The sequence below is a fragment of the Malaclemys terrapin genome, chromosome 6, assembly GCF_027887155.1.
Source record: "Malaclemys terrapin pileata isolate rMalTer1 chromosome 6, rMalTer1.hap1, whole genome shotgun sequence".
NCBI lineage: Eukaryota > Metazoa > Chordata > Testudines > Emydidae > Malaclemys > Malaclemys terrapin.
The window spans coordinates 2735597-2755552 of NC_071510.1; the positions used below are offsets into that span (position 1 = coordinate 2735597).

Sequence of the window (19956 nt, forward strand, 5' to 3'; positions counted from 1 at the left end):
TTATAAATTATACAGGGCAGGGACTTAATGCATCTTGATCAACCTGTTTTGGAATTATGACTGTACAAGTAAGGAGGTTCATAACCTTGTTTGAATATCTGCCCCAGCCTTGAAAGAAGGTGATTTATGGGATCGACAAACCCTCATCATTTCAAGAATCTGCATCTGAGAACAAGATTTTCCTCTATAACACAAAGAGCAGAGCAACTCAGTAAGTCTCTACTAGAAGCTAAAACCTTGTTTATGTAAGAGTCATACAAAGTCTGAGAATAGTCTGCCAGTAAAAGTATGGATTTTAGAACAAATAAATAGCTACATACTGCATAAAACATTGGAAGTTTTGAAACTACATGTCTGATAATTCAGCACTAGCCATGCTATAGCATGTTCTAATTTACCATTTGGTGTATGCTTTGTGAAAATACCAAAAGTACATATCAGTAGTCACCTAAATCATAGAAAATCCAAGCCCTATTTTACATGTTGGGTGAGACATTGAAAACTGCATGACTTAGAAATGCCAGTCCCATTAAAAGTTAATGAGACTTATGTTCCTAAATCACTTACTCTCTTTTGAAAATCTCACCCATTTTCGTTTCCAGGGCTACTGCTGCCAATCACCAATATTTTTAAGATAGTACTTTTTTTGTAATTATCTGGCATAATAAAAGCAGCCAAATTGTTTCCTGGAGAAAAACGAATCCAGAAACCCTAAATACTGCAGCACTTCTGTTTCACTTTCTGTACCAATGATGAGAGGATTCTGTGAAGACAGACTTTTTTTTAACAGGATCTGCAAAATTTCTGTAGTAATCAAACATATATGCCCATATTAAGCACCATAGACTGCCAAATTCCAGAGAAACAGAAAACACTCTATATTTGTGCATGGAATCACTTTTATGTGTTATTTCAAATGTCCTTCCTCAAGTTCTTACGGTGATCTGCAGAGAGAGGGGAGAAGAATTCTGAAGATAAAAGTAAATTCCAGTGCCATTTCTATGATTGTGGAATCATGGAAAGCAAGAGGCTCTGAATTTATCACAGTATTTACATTACTATTACACATCCAAATGTTTGTGGGCACTCATCACCTATTTTCTAGGTATACTTCGCCCTAGTTAAGAAGAACCAAGCAAAATCACGGTGCAATGGTAATACAATTAGGGCATTACTTATGCACCCAAACTTGTAGATTGTGCCAGGAATATGAGGTTGCGACCTATATAAGTGCAGGTAACCGTGCAAAAAGGGGATAAAACTGTTCTTTCTGTAATAATTGTATTCTCTGCCATGCATTGTCAGGGACTGAAAAAAGCACATGCCCAACTTTCATTAACTGAAGATAACCTTCCAAATGTAAACCAATGCAGACCTGTCTTCCTGAGTCTGCAAACTGGCAGCTCCAGTGCTGCTATTCCTCCTCACAATTCTGCCAGGCACTGGCACCATAAAATTAACAAGGCTTTGGTCAGTGTCACTGCTGTTATTCAGAACCCCAGGGGTGAGGTAAACCTGAGAAAAATGGTGCCACTTTCAGAAAAACTCTAAGTTCAAGCAGAATCAGGCACTGGAGCTATTCATAGAGAAGCTCAACCCCCCCTTTCCCCCTCCCATGGATTAGGAGGGGGGAGGGGATTTCTCCCTTTGGGTCTTGAAAAAACAAGAGTGAAAAACAGGAGTCAACGTTTTCAAAAGGGGTGAAAAAAATCAATTTGTCTTCCCCTGCTCCATCCTTCACTCCCTTCCCTTCCCTGCATCCCTCCCCGTTCCTCTTCCTCCATCCCTGCCCCTTCTTCCTCTCTCACCATCCTTCCTTCACTCCCTTCCATGCACCCCTCCCTAGGGTGACCAGACGTCCCAATATTATCGGGACAGTCCTGATTTTAGGGGACTTGTCCCGCGTCCCAACCTTACATCGGTCGGGACACCATTTGTCCCAATATAAGGGACTGTCCGGACCGCAGCCGCGGCGCTGCCACTCATCGGTCGGGACACCATTTGTCCCGATATAAGGGACTGTCCGGACCGCAGCCGCGGCGCTGCCACTCATCGCTTCCTGGGGCAGCTCCCCGCGCCTGCCGCGTGCTGCAGGGGCAGGGCTTGCAGGCGCCGGGAGCGGGCAGAGACCCCTCTGTCCCCCCACCCGACCTGACCCGACCCACCCGCGATCCTACGAGCCAGAGGGACCAGCTTGCCGGATGTTTCCCAGGACGGGAGCGCCCCAGGTGAGCACCGCTGGGACTCCCCACCTCACCCCCTGGCAGATCCCTCTGGCTTTGAGGGGGGGGCTCTGTGTGCTGCTGGCGCCTGTAAGCCCTGCTCCGTGGCTCCGGCAGCTCCCATTGGCGCTTTTCCCGGCCAATGGGAGCCACGGAGCTCGCGCTTGTGGCAGGCGCAGCACGTGGAGAGTCTGGAGACTCCCCTCGCCGCTCTCACCCTAGGAGCCGGAGATCTCCCAGCAGGGCTGGTGAGTGCGGCCAGGGAAGGGGGCAGGGTGTGATGGTGAGTGTCTGGGAGGTGTGTGTGGGGTGCTGGGCTGTGAGGGTGTGGAGGGCGCTAGGCAGTGGGGGAGGTTTGTGTGTTTTGGGGTGCTAGACAGTGGGGGCCTGTTGGGGGGTGCTGGGCAGTGGGGAAGATCTGGGTGTGTCAGGGCACTGGGCAGTGTGGGTCTGTGTGTGGCATTGTTTAGCTGTGGTGGTGGGGCTGTGGGGAAGGGCACTGGGACGGAGGGAGGGAGGAAGAGAGGAGAAATCTGTGTGTATTGGGAAACTAGCAAGTAGGGAGTTCTATGTGGGGTCCTGAGCAGGGGGGCGCTGGGCGGGTGTGTGTGCACATCACTGTGCATTTGTGGTGGAAGGGTTGTAGGGGGGCTCTGGGCATAGTGGATCCAGGGGGCACTGGGCAGGGGAGCTGTGTGGCACAGCATGAGCCCACCCGCAACAGGAAGGGGCACGCTGTAAGCACAGGGCCAAGCGAACCAGTGTGCCTCTGGCTCCGGTCGGGGCTGTGCACCTGTGTCTGTCTGTCTCCCCCCTTACCCCCCGCTCACCCAATGTGTCCTGATATTTCACTCTTGTGATCTGGTCAAACCCTCCCCTCCCCCTTCTTCCCCTCCGTTCCTTCCCTGCACCCCTCTCCCTTCCTCTTCCTCCATCCCTTCCCTGCATCCCTCCCCCTTCTTCCCCTCCGTCCCTTCCCTGCACCCCTCCATCCCTGCCCCTTTCTTCCCCTCCGTTCCTTCCCTGCACCCCTCTCCCTTCCTCTTCCTCCATCCCTTCCCTGCATCCCTACCCCTTCTTCCCCTCTGTCCCTTCCCTGCATCCCTCCATCCCTGCCCCCTTCTTCCCCTCTGTCCCTTCCCTGCATCCCTCCATCCCTGCCCCCTTCTTCCCCTCCGTCCCTTCCCTGCATCCCTCCATCCCTGCCCCCTTCTTCCCTTCTGTCCCTTCCCTGCACCCCTCCCCCTCCCCCTATCCCTGCCCCCTTCTTCCCCTCCGTTCCTACCCTGTATCCCTCCATCCCTGCCCCCTTCTTCCCTTCTGTCCCTTCCCTGCATCCCTCCCCCTTCCTCCATCCCTGCCCCCTTCTTCCCCTCCCTGCATCCCTTCCCCTCTCTCCATCCATCCCTGTCCCCTTCTCCCTCATTCCCCCCTTCTTCCCTGCCCCCCCCCGCCCTCCTATCCGTCTCCTCCCCGCACAGGTGCGCGAGACGCTGGGGCGCTGCCCGCGGGCGGAGGGGAGGGGGGAGCCGCCTCTGCGTCGCGCACTCCTCCTCGGTGGCGTCAATGCCGCGCGCTGCCAGCCAGCTGCTTTGCTTGCGTCACGGCCCATCCCATCCCATCCCTTCCCTTCCCCCCTGCCCTCCCCCACGTGTTCCGAGAAAGTTTGTTTTTGTGGTTGCCGCGGCGACGGTGGGCGGAGCCCGGGTGACCACGCTGGTTGGGCGGGGGGGGCAGAGGGCGATGAAGTTATAAGTGGGGCGGCCCGGCCGCGCGGCGTGACAGTTCCGAACGGACCGTGTCAGCGCTCTGGGTGCGAGCCCCGCCCGCGAGGACACGGCGGCGGCTCCCGCACCCCCCCCCCCCCCGCTCCCCAGCTCGCAGCAGCAGCGGCTCCCCCATGGCAGCGGCGCGAGCAGGGAATCCCCGGGAACCGTCTCGCGCCGCCCCCCTCCTCCTCGCCCAACTTCTGCTGCCTCGCTGCTCCTGCTGCCAGGCGGCGGCGGCCGCTGCGCCGCGGCGGGACCGCTGCTAGCACCGAGCCACCGCCTGCTCCAGCAGCAGGAGCCGGAGGGGATTTGGCGGAGGGGGGCAGCCGGGCCCCCAGCCTCCCCGTTCGAGCTGTAATTAAAGGATATTTGTCTTGCAATTTTTTTTTTCATATTTTTGGTGCCACTTTTTTATTCCCCCCCCCTTTGAGCCTCTCCCCGAGCTGGACTCTCCGTCGGGCTCCCACACCGAGCAGCCGCCCCTGACACTTTAATGAGGTGGGTGGTGTGTCTCTCCCCCCCCCCCCCCTTTGCATTGGCTGGATCCCGGTGGCACAGCAACGTGCATGCGAGTCTCCGAGCAGCGGCTGAGTTATCCGTGCTGTCCGTTTCTCTCCCCAGGCAGCCCCCCGGCGAATTTGACATGGCTCTCAGCGGCACGCTGCTCCCCTCCATCGCGACCTTCGCAGCGGGCACGGCGGGCAGGGAGAAAGCGCTGAGGCAGGCAGGTGCCAGCAATGTGAGTATCCCTCCCCACCCCGCCCAGCCTAGCCCTGTGCTCCGCGGCTGGGGCCAAGCGAGTGCCCGGTGCGCGGATCGCAGCGGAGGGGAGCTGCTCGGCTCCACCTGGCCAAAGTGAGCGGGGCTGGGCTGAGCTCAGCGAGTCCCAGCTGCGGGCTGAGGCGGGCTCGAGTTCCCCTTTCTGGCCGGTCAGTGTCACGCTGCTCCCTCTGGGCTGGGGCCGCGCTGGACGGGGCGTGTGCCGGGCGCAGCTGGAAACCCTTGGGGGAGATGCGATCTGCCGCTCGAGGGGAGGCAGCGCTCCGGGGCGCTCGCCCCGGGCTGGCCGGGTTGCGGCAGGCGGCGCTCCGGGGCGCTCGCCCCGGGCTGGCCGGGTTGCGGCAGGCGGCGCTCCGGGGCGCTCGCCCCGGGCTGGCCGGGTTGCGGCAGGCGGCGCTCCGGGGCGCTCGCCCCGGGCTGGCCGGGTTGCGGCAGGCGGCGCTCCGGGGCGCTCGCCCCGGGCTGGCCGGGTTGCGGCAGGCGGCGCTCCGGGGCGCTCGCCCCGGGCTGGCCGGGTTGCGGCAGGCGGCGCTCCGGGGCGCTCGCCCCGGGCTGGCCGGGTTGCGGCAGGCGGCGCTCCGGGGCGCTCGCCCCGGGCTGGCCGGGTTGCGGCAGGCGGCGCTCCGGCAGCCTCTCCTGGGCGCGGGCGGAGGAGCTGCCTACTCCCCAGCGCGCCTGACGCGGAGTTCAGTGGCTGGGACTAGGGAGCGGAGCGGGGCCGGGGGCCCTGCCCGGGCGGGAGCGCCGTGGCTCGGCGGGCCGTGGCTACAAACCGCACGTAGCAGGAGCGACACCTGCGTGTGAACCTGTCTGAGTGTGAACGCGGGTCTCCCGTGGGGTGCGTGCGCCCGGCCCCGTGCAATGCTGGGGGGACTCCAGAGGGGGCGGGGGTGCCCGCCTGGCCAGCCCGCTGGTGACCGGTGCCCGTGTCTGTTCCTGCCCGCAGCGCTGGAGGGAGGAGCTGTCCCATCTCAAGCGGCTCCCGCCCGGGCTGACGGGGCGGCCCTACGAGCTGCCGGCCGAGCTGGAGACCCAGGCGAGCAGCGGCAGCCGCGGGGCCAGCCCGGCGCTCATGGCCCGGAGGGAGGCGGAGGAGCTCAACGAGCTGCTGGACTTCGACTTCATCCTCTCCAACTCGCTCATCCACCAGGAGCCGGCGGCCGTGGTGGTCTCAGCCGCCTCGCCCCCGGCCAGCGCCTGCCCCTCGGCGCCCGCCGCCAGCGCCTGCCACTTCACCTACCCGCTGCAGAGGGGGGAGCCCGGCCTCCTGTACGGCGCCGCCCGGGAGCCCGCCTCCGCCGCCCCCTTCAACCTGGCCGACATCAACGACGTGTCCCCGTCCGGTGGATTTGTAGCCGAGCTGATGAGGCCGGATTTGGACCCGGTTTACATGCAGCAGCAGCAGTCGCCTCTGGGCAGCCTGCATGGGAAATTTGTTGTGAAAGCCACGGTGAACATGGGGGACTATAACCACATCAGTGTTAGCGGCAAGAACAATCCGGCTGCTGCCTGCACGGACAGCCCCGGCTCCCCTTACGGCTCCCTCCCCAGGATGTGCCAAAAAATCAAGCAGGAGGCAGCCCCTTCTTGCACCATTGCCCAGCCTCCTCCTGGCGCTAGCCAGCGAGCCCAGCAGCACGAGTTCCCCTTGGGGAGGCCGCTGCCCAGCAGGACTAACCCCTCCTTGGCTCCAGAGGAGATGATGAACAGCAGAGACTGCCATCCTTCCTCCCAGGGGCTAAGTCACCTGTCATTGCCCCCAGGCTACCACCCTGCCCCGGGCTACCCTCCTTTCCTGCCAGAGCAGCTCCCGCCAAGTGCACTACAGTATCAAGGTCAGTCTAAGTGTCTAAATGTTTCGGGAGAGCCTTTAAATGTGCCTCCCTTGGTACAAGGGGTGATGATGCTGACTGCGCCCTCTTCACCTTTAGAGTTGATGCCACCTGGGAGCTGTCTGCCAGAAGAAACCAAGCCGAAGAGGGGACGTAGGTCATGGCCCAGGAAAAGGACCGCCACGCACACCTGCGACTATGCGGGTTGCGGCAAAACCTACACCAAGAGCTCTCATCTCAAGGCACATCTTAGGACCCACACAGGTAAGGTCCATTCAATAAGGCTTTATTGGCATGGATGGCACACTATATAAGTGTTACCAAAGTGTCTGAAAGAGATGGACCCCTTTCTAGGCTCTCTTTAGGGAGGTATAGTCTGCTCAGGTAATTAAATACAGCTGATCCAAAAATGTTGAATCTCCAAATTTTTTGATCAGCTAAAAGGATGCATTTTTATGGGGAAAAATAATCCCACTTTTTATTCAGTTTAAAAAAAATGCAACTTATGGTTTTACCTACTGGATTGGAGGTTACTTCGTGGCTCAAAATGACTCAGACATTGCAGGGTGTTTTTGCAGACACAAAGGTTTGTTTGCATGTCTATTGCTATGTGGCTAGTTAATTGGCAGGTAGTTGGAAGACAAGCTGAATTTGTTGATCTAGATAGCACTGGCTCAGCTGTATGACAGGAGCCTATGTTGCAGGTATCTCCTTAGATTTTACTTTCTTTGCTCGTGGTTTAAAACTTTTTTTCTTTTGTCCTGGTTTGCTCTTCTAACTGGAGAGAGTCTATTACTGGCATGTCCCTAGTTATCGCAGTTCTGAAATCAATGGAAGATAATGCTGTTGCTTGCAGGTGAAGCAAGATACTCAGAGAACATTTTTATAATTCTGTGTTAATGACATGACAAAATGTGTAGTCTACTTTTAAAAGTTATTCTTCTGCTTTATTATCACTGCAAGAAAACTAGTTTAAGGTTCCTCAACTACCATTGGAATACAAGTAAAATAATAAATACATTAACATTCATATTTGAGCTTGATCTCACAGGTATGGTTTAACTTTGCCACTGAAGAACGCTTACTGCAGTAATGGTGAAAGGATTTCTAATAAATAATATTCACTACTTTTGCCATTCTCTAAAAGCATGATATAACTTAGATTTGAATTATTCAGGATCCCTGAATGAAGTTGTAGGAATTGGAATCAAAATGTATTCTGAGCAGAAGAGGTAGGAAAGCGCTAAGGGACATCTCAGAGTTGAGAGTGGAAACTATGGTACTTATCATGTCCCAGCTAATGTCAATGTGAGCAGGACTGGGTTTTGAATTTCTCCTGAGATAAATGGCTAACAGTTTTTCTGGTATTTTCAGACTGGATAGATGCTTTCCAGAATGCTAATGTGATAAGTCTATAATCTTTAAGTAAAATTCCCACTGAAGTCAATAGGAGCTTTGCTTAAAAGGCCATGAGATTGAGCCCTCTATTTTTTTTAATAAAGTTGATCTAATGAAGTTTACAGCATGTTTTTATTCCTGAAATCTCCTATAATCTAAATCATTACATCTGAGCTGTTTCTGATTGAGGATTGTTAAACAAGTATCAATCAGCAAAATGCATGTATGTATTGATACTATTATCTGAGCTTTGTATTCTAAATTCCTGCATACAAGATAAAGTCTGGAAATAACCAGTGTTGTAGTTAAGGTTTCAATAAAAGGAACTTTCTTATAAGACATTTAATCATACTGTCATGCAAAGAATAGGTGTTTTTTGCCCTCTGTCTGATTTTAGCATCTTTGTAGCTAGATATATATAAATTACCACAAAAAGCCTTATTGATCTTATTTTCTTTAATAAAAACATTAATTTTCCTGTATGTTACCAAACTTCTTGAGTGAAGATATTAATAGAAGGCTGGAATATTATCCTTACTGGAACATACTAAAGTATGTGCACGACTGCAGACAGATATGGACTTAATTGACGTGATTTTTTTATTTTTTTGAAGGAGAAAAACCATACCACTGTGATTGGGAGGGCTGTGGATGGAAATTTGCCCGCTCCGATGAACTTACCCGTCACTACAGGAAACACACCGGCCACCGCCCTTTTCAGTGTCAGAGATGTGACAGAGCATTTTCCAGGTCAGATCACCTAGCCTTACATATGAAGAGGCACTTTTAATCAGAAGCAGTGGATCTTTCCCATACTGCCATAAGAGATTCAGTATTTACAGCACAGACTGTCTTCCACACGAGGGAGGAGCCCAGCTAAAGCACTACAAGGAATCATGGTGAAGTCTTCCAAAGAGTGGAAATAAATAGATAATTAAATGCAAATGTTGGAACTCTTCTTTTTTTAATTATAAATTAAAGAAAAACATTGGGGTCAATGACTGGATCTTCTATCATTCCATTTCTAAATCCAACTTGAATATTTCTGGACTACAAAATGCCAAGGAGTGACTGGAAGTCAAGGATATCAGGGTTAAATAGACTGCTTGTTGGGTGGGAGGGGAGATTACATAGGGAGATTACATTCCCTTAAATCTTGTTTCAATGCAATATGAGATGTAAATGTCATCTTGTCTTTTTTTCCTTCTAAAAGCCATTACTATGTTAAAAGAGGAGGAAGAAATTCAGGTACAGAATTGTTTAAAAGCCTATTTCATGGTGCTTAGTGACTGTTGGTTCTAAAGGTACCAAAAACAGGAAGCCAAAGTTCTCAAACTGCTGCATATCTGACAAGGAAATATTTTTGTCTTCCGATCTACAATTATGACCTAAGTCAGGTAAATAAACCTGATTTATTTCTTTTCTTTTTTTTCTTAAGAAAAAAACTTTATGCAGACAGTCTGTAATGCACTGTGGTTTCAATGTGCAATAATTTGTACAATGGCTTATTCCCAAATATGCCTTAAGCAGAACAAATTTTTTCTATATAGTTCTTTACATAATAAATATGTAATATAAATTTAAACAAACGTCTATTTTGTATATTTGTAAACTACAAAGTAAAAATGAACATTTTGTTGGAGTTCGTATTTTGCATATTCAAGTTGAAAATAAGTTTTAAATAAACCTATAATATTTTATCTGAATGGATTTTCCACTTTTTTCTTCTATGTGTTTGTGTCTAAAGAAACCTTGCTTTTAAATACTCATGAATGGCTCAATACCGCAGTCCTTTACTCAGACAAAGCTCATCGGGCAAAGACCACAAGATTAGGCTCATACATTTCCGGTACTGCTATAAAGCTTTCTCTTTAGGAAAAATGCACTGAAAACTGGTTGTTCTGAATAGTGAGTCCTTGCTCAGCTCTCCTCTGCCCCAGAGAAGCATACCTCTCCGTTTTAAACTAAGGTCTTTTAAATTACTCATGGTTAGAGTGTAACCAACTAAAATGTCTGTCGGAGACTTAGGAGCATTAAAATAAACTCTTAATCCTTAGAAACTGGAAGTCTTTCCATGGGTTTGTACTGAGCAAACTTAGTGTTTGTGTGTCTTGAGTGCAACACCCATATGACTACCCGATCTGAAATTTTTACAGTTTGAGTTTTCAACTTCTGTTCCTGTAAAGTCACATACATACGCTGTTATGTTTACACTGTTTATCTTTTCATACTGCTGAGAAATTAGAGTAATACCTTGAAAAAATCAACTATATGTTAGTAATAAACTTGGGGCATTGTGTGTGTAATTTCTTGGCATTACACGGAGTAGTATCATTTCATATGCACTGAAAATTCCCCATGATGTGAGAATTTTGAGTGTTCAGGGAATACAGGTGTGCATGGCCCAAGATACTAACAAGAAGCTCAGTTAAGCCATATTGATTCTTCTGCACTGAATTCAACAAGCTGTGAATGCTAGGCATTAATATTGAACAAATCTTCAGGATCTACAAAGTCAGTGGTTACAACTAAAGTGCTGATGCCTGAAAACACTTCAACATACTCTTGTACCTTTCTCATTTTATTTAAATAAATGGAACTAGTTACATGAATAAAGTAGTTATTTTTATTGCAGTAGCATGTAAGGGCCTATGATGGCTCAAGGCCCCCTTTGTGGTAGATGTGGTATAAATACATAAACTGACTTGTGATCAGTGTTAGCAAGATCAGGCCCAAAACTGGGACTTATTGTAAAAAGAAGAAACAAATTGTCTTGCACTGGTGTAAAAATGTCATCTAGGTATTTTGCCTATACACATGTATCAGAATGAATAAAGTAGAACATGGAAAACAAGTATTACTGATAAGGTCAGTTTATATTTTGCAGTTTGTCAAAACAAGTGGTAATATCTACTTGATTTTTTTTCCAAATCTGTCTCAAGAATGCCATTGGATTTCACATTTTGAAGTGTTCTTTCTTTGTGATGAAGTCCATGCCTTACTGATTATATGCATTCTTGTTCAGTTAAAAGGTGCCTTGACTTGTTTGGCGTACAGGTAATGGGGAGTGAAGGGGGGGGAGAGAGAGTATCCTTTATGATTTGCAAATAAATTTAGCTTTGTCTATTTGATAAGGTTAGGAGTCACTTTTGATCAGCAGGATTTTTAAAGTTTAAAATATTTAAAGTAGTAATTGTTTTTGACCTTTTTATGTTTCATTGCCTCAACTATTGATGCTGCCATAGAGGGATTATCAAATGTCAAAAGTGGACAACAGTTTGACACGTTGTGTGAACCTGCCAAGCTTTCCTGTGTTTGTGCTATGCACTTCCCAATGTAGCCGAAGTATATTTGCAACTCTGTAGGTAACATGTATGTACAGATAACTTGACTGTGAATCAGAGACCCTGTTCATCTTCAGAATCACGTATATCCTCATTCAGTCTATTAAAATCTAGCTCTAGAAAAACACGATAATTGGGTAAATCTTAGATCTGTTTTGAGTTTCAAGAGCAGTGTCATGACAATGTCAAGCACTTTACAACAAATAATAAAGATGCCTGAACATTTTGAGACACATGATTATTAAAGTGAACTTTATTTTTCCTTTGATTTCACAGGCCTGAACTTTATAGTTGCTCAAACAATGGTCTGAAAACAGGGCTTCGTTCGTTCTCTCCCTCCCCCATCCAAAATTGTTTCCTACCACAGGCTGCCTCTCGCTTATATTCTGACTTTTATTCAAAAGCTCAATACAGATGGAAGCAGCTCAGTGAAGTATTTTTAAAAATACTTTTAAACAGCTCCCAAATGGTAGTGCATATGCTGATGGAGACAGGGCCAGCCCACAATTCTTCATGGGCCAGGGCAAAGCCCGTGTCTCTCATCCTTATTCTTTAGGGGAGCTCCTGGGAAATACTGAAACAAGCAATTCTACCAGTTGTACTTTGATAGGCAGGTATAGCTAAAAATAGCATGCTGAACTAGCCACCTGTTCCATTATGTCTTGCCTCCTGGAGGTGCATTTAGCTGCGAGAATACAAAGGCAGCTGGAGGCACAATATAGATGATAATAAATGCCTCTTATAAAGGGTATGCAAAAAACACCAAACAATTTTGTTATACAGTACACCTCTACCCCAATATAACGCAACCTGATATAACATGAATTCGGATATAAAGCGGTAAAGCAGTGCTCTGGAGGGGCAGGGCTGTGCACTCCAGCAGATCAAAGCAAGTTGGATATAACGCGGTTTCACCTATAATACGATAAGACTTTTTGGCTCCCAAGGACAGCGTGCTATCAGGGTACCTTGAAAAATCATATTCAGTTTACCTAATCTGCAAGGGGTAGTAAAGCGATGTACCTATACTAATGTTTCCAGCCTGGGTTACTTATGTGTTTAGGCACCTTAAAAGAAGACATCTTAAAAATGGCCTCATTTCCAAAGGGAGCTGAGTACCCAATAGCTGCCATTCACTCATGGCCACTTTTGCAGATGCCTAGAGAAAGCCCCCACGTTGGAAAAGGCTGTGCAGAGTCAAATACAAACTACAGCCACTATCAATCCTTCTCCACCATAGCCCTAAATGTCCCCTGTAAGCATGCTTGGTGTGCGAAGATGAGCCGTTTACAAGATGACACATGTCTGTCTTCAAGGTGCCAGATTTTCAGAAGTGTCATTTGCATACAAATATACTCAAGGCAATAGATGGGATTATTGCTCATTAATCCTTTGTTTCTGTCTGTTGTGGAGTTTAGAGTGGAAACTTGTCTACTTCCAATTATTTCATTACTTGTAATTTCATGCAAATGCTTCCATCTCTTCCCTATCAGACATTTTTACTTTAATAAGAGTTTCTCTTTTAGTGGATTTACTACTCCCCTGGGGACCAAATCCTGCTTCCACTGAAGTCAACTCTGAGACACATATTGATTTATTATTATAGCTGTGAAGTTTATTATAGGCACGGCCCTAGAGACCAGCTGTGGAGGTACTCTCTGGGGCATGCACGCCCGTGGTGGTGGTTCCACTGCTTTTGTTCTCACTGTACTTCAGATAAACGTCTTCTAGGCTGCATTGCACCCTTAGAGGCTTGCATATGAGCCCTCATAACAGAAACCCTATGTATGAACCATGCTTACTGTTGCAAAGGAAAAAGAAAGTCTTGTTTTACTAGCATCTCCTCTATGTTTGGAGTGTGAGTGTTGTAAGTGATCCAGAAGGCTAATGATACTAGCAGCTGATCACAGCAGGTGTCTCCCACATGAATTAGATTTCCTAAGGTGATGCTGCCCTTATTTTTGAAGCTTTGACTCATAGGTGCTGCAACTAGGGGTGCTGCTGCTGCACCCTCTGGCTTGGAGTAGTTTCCATCATTTACAGGGTTTACAGTTTGGCTCTCAGCACCCCCACTATACAAATTGTCCCAGCACTCCTCCTCTGACTTTCTCCATAGTAGAGACTGGAATTTTTAAGTGAATCGATGCAGTGAAGTTTGGCAATATGAATGGTTACTAATCAATTAAAGTGAAAATGCCAAGCTCATTTCACCTAGGAACTTGTATCAAATTCAGAAAGGGATTATAAATGTCTTATCAACACAGCTATCTATCTGCAACTTGAAATATTTTTGCATAATGTTGTTTTGGGTACAGTAGGCTTGTTTATGTGGTACAAGCCATGGCTTGCTCAATCTTGTAATTCAAGTTCTGTTCTATTAAGGTTTCAGCCTTATTCAACAAAAATGATGCAGCTTCTCCTTATTAGCTGATTTAATATCTTTAAACAATTATAGCAACAGGTATCAGGCAGTTCTTCAAAGCAAACCTCCCTTGTAACAATTTGCTACTGATGGGGGTAGATGGTCTGATATTTAACCTTGTACCACCAAAACATGTTATCTACTTGAAATTCATTATGTATCACTTAATGGCTGATCCTGCACCCAGGGCAGTCAACAGGAGTTTTGCCATTGTCATGAGTAGGTCCTAATTCAAACCTGATCTATAGCTCATTGAAATTACTCCCATTAACTTCCCTGGCCTTCAGATCAGACCCACAGCTACCCAGGGCAAAATCCTAATGTCAAAGTGAGTTTTGCTGTTGACGTAAATGGGTCTAGGATTTTACTTCCAGTGTTGGAGCTTGTAGAAATACTTAGGAGGGGGGTTGCCCCAATAAACCCCAGATTGTAGACTTTGTTAGTCAAAGCCAACCTGACATGGGAGTCTGATTTGCAATCTGGGTCTTTGTGAGGGGATTAGCAGATCTCTCTTGTTTGATGTCTGGTGCTCAATTTGGATCGTATAAAAAACCATGACCTCATCAAGGCTTATATAGTTCATCACCTTTATATTCATAGTCTGGTATAATTGATATTGTATGTTAATAAATTGCAGAACTACTGTGCTGAATGTTTGCATTGATTAAGGGAGTCTAACAGAGTTTTGTTTCTAAGCTGTCACGGTTTTATGCCAAACATATTGAGTCGGTAATCTCACCAGCTACCAAAAGTAAAAAAAAAAAAAAAAAAAAAAAAAAAAAAATTCCCATATTTTCCTGCACTGGAGTGAACTGAGCTTAAGCAGCTCATCGAAATTCCTGCATTTGTATATTTTTTAAAAGTGGAATGTGAAAAAGTTTGCTCATCTAGATAGCAAAAATGTTATCCTCAGTCATTGTTCATGCCCGGGTATTTACAGCTGCCTTTCCACACATGTATTTCCTTATTGATTGCTATAACAATGCTGTCATCTGCACAAGATATTTAACTACCTTTCCTTTGGTAAACAGTTTTTACTAACCTTTGCTTTGACAAAGCTCCCATGCAGGTAATGTAAAACCTACTAAAGAAGCTTTGTATTCAAAGAAACTGTCTAATTGGTTGTTATGGTTCAGACAATTAGACGTCCTTTTAAGTCTTTTATTTGGGAACATAGGAACAGAGATCAGCCCACGAGTCCATGTAGTCCAGTATTGTGCCTTTGATAGTGGCAACTATGAGACGCTTCAGAGGAAGGTGCAAGACTCCAGTTGACGTTATTGGCTGTTGGATCAAGCTTATAGCTAACCAGGCAGTAATAGGTAGTTATCAGGTAATCTCCCCCTAGGGAAAGTTTCCTCCCAACTCCCCAATAATTGGAGGTTCACTTAGGCTCTCAAGTTTGAGGATGTATATCCCTTCCAAAACTCTTGTTTATTTTATAATATTTACTATTATAACTCTGGATAGTACTTTTGTCCAATAAATATTTGATCTCCTTTGAAACCCTGCTAAACTCCTGGCTCCAGAGATATCTTGTGGCAATGAGTTCCACAAGCTAATTTTGTGCTATGTTTATAAAAAAAATCAGATCTTGAATTTGTCATCTTTCAGTTTCATAGAAACTGTGTTTATTGTGTTATGAGGGAATAGAAGTTCCCAATCTATCTTCTCTAGACCATTCATGATTTTTTTTCTGTTTTAAACCTAGGATTAGAAGGATTGAACTCTGATTTTTTTAAGTTATTTTAGATAGATAGAGTCCAAATCTCAAAAGTTTGTACATATGTATGTCGTTTTTACTGATGTGGGTGTCCCAGTCTTTACTGATGTGGCTGTCCTGTCCTGCTCTCATGAATAAGGCCAGCAGAATTTGGCATAATATGAATGTTTAGAAGACATTTTAAAAATGCTTTATCTAGAGTTTTTAGATTGCCAGGCTATTTGGTAAGGCTGATACTAATTGCTATTTATTTAAAATTCTGTGACTGTACATATTGAGATTAATAATTCATAGATAAAAGTGTTTGAAAATCATATTGCATAATCCTAATAGCTCTTTACTTAGGTACATCAGGCACTGTAGAATACTGAATTTTTGACTAGAACCATTAATTTTTACACACACATAGGGATCCTTATAATTGCTCAAGTAATAGATATTTTTACAAAAGAAACAGTCCCTCTCTAAATTTTAATGATTAAGGATGGACATTTGCTTTAATTTATTTTTAGGTGGAAATGGAAATTGACAATAGGAGCTTTTACCAATTTAAAACCAGTCGTTCCAAGATTAGTTACCCCCTATTCCTTTTGATCACTCTCCCAAAACACTTTTCTTCCTGATGTCTTGCAGTTTTTGAATAGCAAGAGATAAACCAATGTGAATTTGCAGTGGACACTAAAATTAATTCTACTTGATCAAATACACTTTTTAAGGCGTGATTAAGGAGTATTTAAATGGCTATTTGATTACTTAATTAGAAAACTATATTATGGTAGTCCCAGGTAAATCCCCTTTCTGAAATGGGTTCAGAGGTTATGCTGGTTTGGGACTGAGCCAATGAACCCTGTGGAGCAAATCCAAACCATCACTAAAATAGATTGAGTTTTGAAAAAACTAAGTTCTGAATCTTCAGGATCCAAATCTGGAAGCTGTGTGTGCCTGGGGGCAGAGGTGGGAGCAGGGGCAGGTGACAGGAGTATGATAAGATGGAGGTCAGGGAGAATTATTCAGAACACTAGGAACAGCTGACATTTTCTGTGATGGGCTTTCCCCAGCATTTTACCCTTTACTAAACACAAGATGCCAGAGTTTACATTTAATTTTCTGCTATAGTTAGTTATTAAAAATAAATAGTGGCTGTCCAAGGATGCAACTCCTTGAGGAGAATAGCAGCATAAACAGGTGGGGGAAAAAAATCTGTTTGTCGGAGGTGTGAATTATATAACTTGATAGATAAATTTGCTCTAAGACAAGAAAGAGACTTTAATGATTTACTGTTGTGTGCATTGTTTGGCTTTCTGAACTAAACAAATGGCATTAAAAAGTCAAGTCTACAAGGGTGAATACAATGACGTTACATGAGGGCTGCTGTCTTCCTTTTCCAGGACAGGAGTAATGATGAACAATTATCCAACACAGTTACTTGTAAGAGTAATTTGAAACAGCACATTCAACTTTAGTGAGATATCAGTGACCGTGGGTGCATTCTGTTGACTTTAACATGAACTTTTTCAGAGACAGGGATTGAAAAAGCTGGGAAGATGTCTTTAGCAAAGGCTGTACACGGTCGAAGTTGATTAAAAATGTTAGAGAGAAATAACACAGTGACAGTTGTTCTGATTTTAATCCCTCTTAATAAAAAAATAAAAAAATAAGTAGGTCTGTGTGAAATCAGATTATAGAATCTTTCAGTGTATTTGCTTCTTTGTTTCCATTCCGGCCTTTTTGTCTGCAATACGCTGACTATACGCGGCTATTGGCTGACTTGAAGTCATACACTCAACACGCATTTGTTTAGTGCTGCTCCTTGCAGTATGGAGCGGTAAAATTCATCCCAAAGTATTTACCATAACTAAGGCCTTGCCTACATTAAGGAAATTTGTACAGGTGTAACTACATCAGTATGCCAGGCTAAATCACACAGAAACACCCCCTCTTACACCCATTCAGTGTGTCTAGACTAATCAAGACGTTTATCCTGGGGTAAGCCACACTGGTTTGCACCAATAAGAACGCCCTAATCTGACCCTGGCTATTCTGGGGTTTCAGCCTCTGGTATAGCTGCACCAGGCAAATCCCTAATTAGGTGTAGTTTACAGAGGTGCAGCACAGTGTGAAACGGTGATACAATGCACTGGTGTAAATTACATCTGCAGTACTGCTTTGCAGGGTTGACCAACTCACAATTTTATCAGGAGTCTCATGGCAGTTAGTGTTTTCTTAAAGCCCCAGCACCTGGAGTCACATCATTCGTGCCAATTCTCAGCTTTCATGTACTATAAAATACTTTTCTAGCCTCCATGATCATAACAAGAAGCTTGACAACATTTAGCAAGTGCATATAATGGCTCAGATACCAAAGGGCTGATAAAAAGAATGAAAATGCATAGGTGCCGTCTCTGGAGCCCTGGAGCACCCATGGAAAAAAACAATGGGTGCTGAGAACCCACTGGCAGCCTCCCTATCAGCACCTCCCCCTCCCGCCAGTGCATTCTGTCAGCCAGCGGCTCCGCCGATCAGCGCCTCCCCGTGCCTCCCAGCGTCTCCCGCCTGCCACGGATCAGCTGTTTCACGGCATGCAGGAGGTGCTGGGGGAGAAGGGGGAGGAGCAAGGGCAGGGCACACTCAGGGGGGAGTGGGCAGAGTGGAGGTGGGAAGAGGCAGGGTGGGGGGCTGGGAGGAAGGGGTAGAGTGGGGCCGGGCCTGGGGCAGAGTGGGGGGGGTGCACCCCTGGCACATTAGAAAGTCAGCGCCTATGTGAAAATGTATTAATGTTAAGCCAATCTCATTATTGGGCGGGGGGGGTGGGGTGATGTATGATTTGTGAAATGTGAGGTTGACAACACCGCACTCCACCAGTGGTTAAAATCCCAGTGCAGACAAGGCTGTGCTGAGCTTTTGTGTGTCTCTAAGATGACAGACACTGAAGAAAACTCCAGGCTGCAATTATTACTGCTTTTCATACGCCATTTAAAAGGTCTGGTTTTGCTCTGTGTATTTATTTATATACAGGCATTTCTATGGCACTCATCACCATAGCGTCTGGGCAATTCTCCTCTCCTTTCTCATATCATGTAATTAAATCTATGTAAAATACATACGTTCTTGGCCGGGAAAAAAATCAAGCACTCCTTTTGGAAGGAATTTGCACCCTGCAATTAACTATTTACTAGTGTCTCTTTCTTGCGCTGTATCATGACAGCACAATTCATTTCACGTTAAGTTGAGAAAGAAAATATTTTTAGGCTAGTTAGTATTTCCAACCCACACGCTCCCTCCCCTCCCCATGATTGGTGGCCCTATTCTGCTGCTATTGAGGTCAATGGGAGTTTTGCAATTGACTTCAGTGGTTGTAGGATTGGGCCCTGAGTTTTATGCCATGAATAGTTCCTCAGCCTGCATTGCTCTCCCTACTTCTACATGCTGCGACTTGCACACACTGAGCAGTTCACAAACAGTGACACAGGGAAGTGCAAGGCCCCTACGGTAGATCCATGGCTATTTTTAAATGGGTAATTCTGGATTCTGGGGGGCTGTGTGACACCATATGTGCTGTAGCTATTTACGGTTCTAATCTCATAGACTTTAAAGCCACCAGGGACCATCATGAGCATGTAATCTTGAACTGCTTAGTCAGGCGAAACGCCCCCTGAAGCCCACAAAGGTGAGCAGAACCTTGGCGTGGGTTCTATGGTTGCATGTGATTGGTTCTAACCACATGTCCCCGCCCCGTATGCTGACTTGTCACTTAAACCCAATATAGGAGCCTGCTCCCATTCAGTTCAAAAGCAAACCTCTGCTGGTGAAATCCTGACTTCATTGAAATCAGTGGGAGTTTTGCCCCTCTGTTTTCAGGGGCAGTGGGCTTGAGCCCTAAGCGGTTAACAAGGGCCCATAAATGTGATTTAACTGATACTGATGCTACTGATGCTGTGAGCTCAGTGGCATTCTGTGGGCCAGCTGCATGACCCTGGGTGAGTCACCTCACCTCGCGGTGCTGGTTTGCCAGCTGTAAAATGAAGTTAATGCTCCCCATCTCCTTTGTGAAGCTCTTTGAAAGGAAGTGGGCTATTCGTTACGTCTTCTTATTGCTCAGCCCTCGCTGATTTTTACCCCCGTTGACCTTGTGAAATTCCATGTACGGCGAAGTAGCTGGAGAAGCCCCAGGTGTTTCGGTCCATGTTCAATATACAATTTTGCAAGCTTCTTGTGCTAGATCCTGCTCTCACTGAAATCCATTGCAAAACTCCCATTGACAGCCATCATGCAGCATCGGGCTTATAATGAATGTCTGCTCGGTGTGAAGCTGTTCTGTAAAAAAAAGATGCTGGATGGGATTTTCAGAAGCACCTAATGATTAAGAAGCACAATTCCACTCCAAAAGGCACTAGGACTTGGGCTCCTAAATCACAGGCGTGTTTTTGAAAATTCCACCCAACTTCACTTTAAGATTGTTCCACTGG

At 46.4% G+C, this 19956-nt stretch overlaps 1 protein-coding gene across 2 annotated transcripts; it reads left to right on the top strand.

The window, feature by feature from the left end:
• Window positions 1–4009: 4009 nt before the first annotated feature.
• On the top strand, window positions 4010–9701 carry KLF4 (KLF transcription factor 4). 2 transcript variants are annotated; one of them, XM_054032712.1, is made up of 5 exons: window positions 4013–4489; window positions 4613–4730; window positions 5718–6606; window positions 6703–6867; window positions 8616–9701. In XM_054032712.1, exons 1-5 carry the CDS (start codon window positions 4485–4487, stop codon window positions 8789–8791), a joined length of 1353 nt encoding a protein of 450 aa, XP_053888687.1. In that variant the 5' UTR covers window positions 4013–4484; the 3' UTR covers window positions 8792–9701. The 2 variants fall into 2 exon arrangements, with proteins under 2 accessions (XP_053888686.1, XP_053888687.1); XM_054032711.1 differs by having other exon boundaries at window positions 4010–4489; window positions 5718–6867.
• The last annotated feature ends 10255 nt before the right edge of the window (window positions 9702–19956 follow it).

Excerpts from the sequence above, each read along its gene's own strand:
- KLF4 (XM_054032711.1), top strand. Across the intron at positions 4,731-5,717 it reads GGCAGGCAGGTGCCAGCAAT|CGCTGGAGGGAGGAGCTGTC; the intron begins GTGAGTATCCCT and ends TCCTGCCCGCAG. Across the intron at positions 6,868-8,615 it reads ACATCTTAGGACCCACACAG|GAGAAAAACCATACCACTGT; the intron begins GTAAGGTCCATT and ends ATTTTTTTGAAG.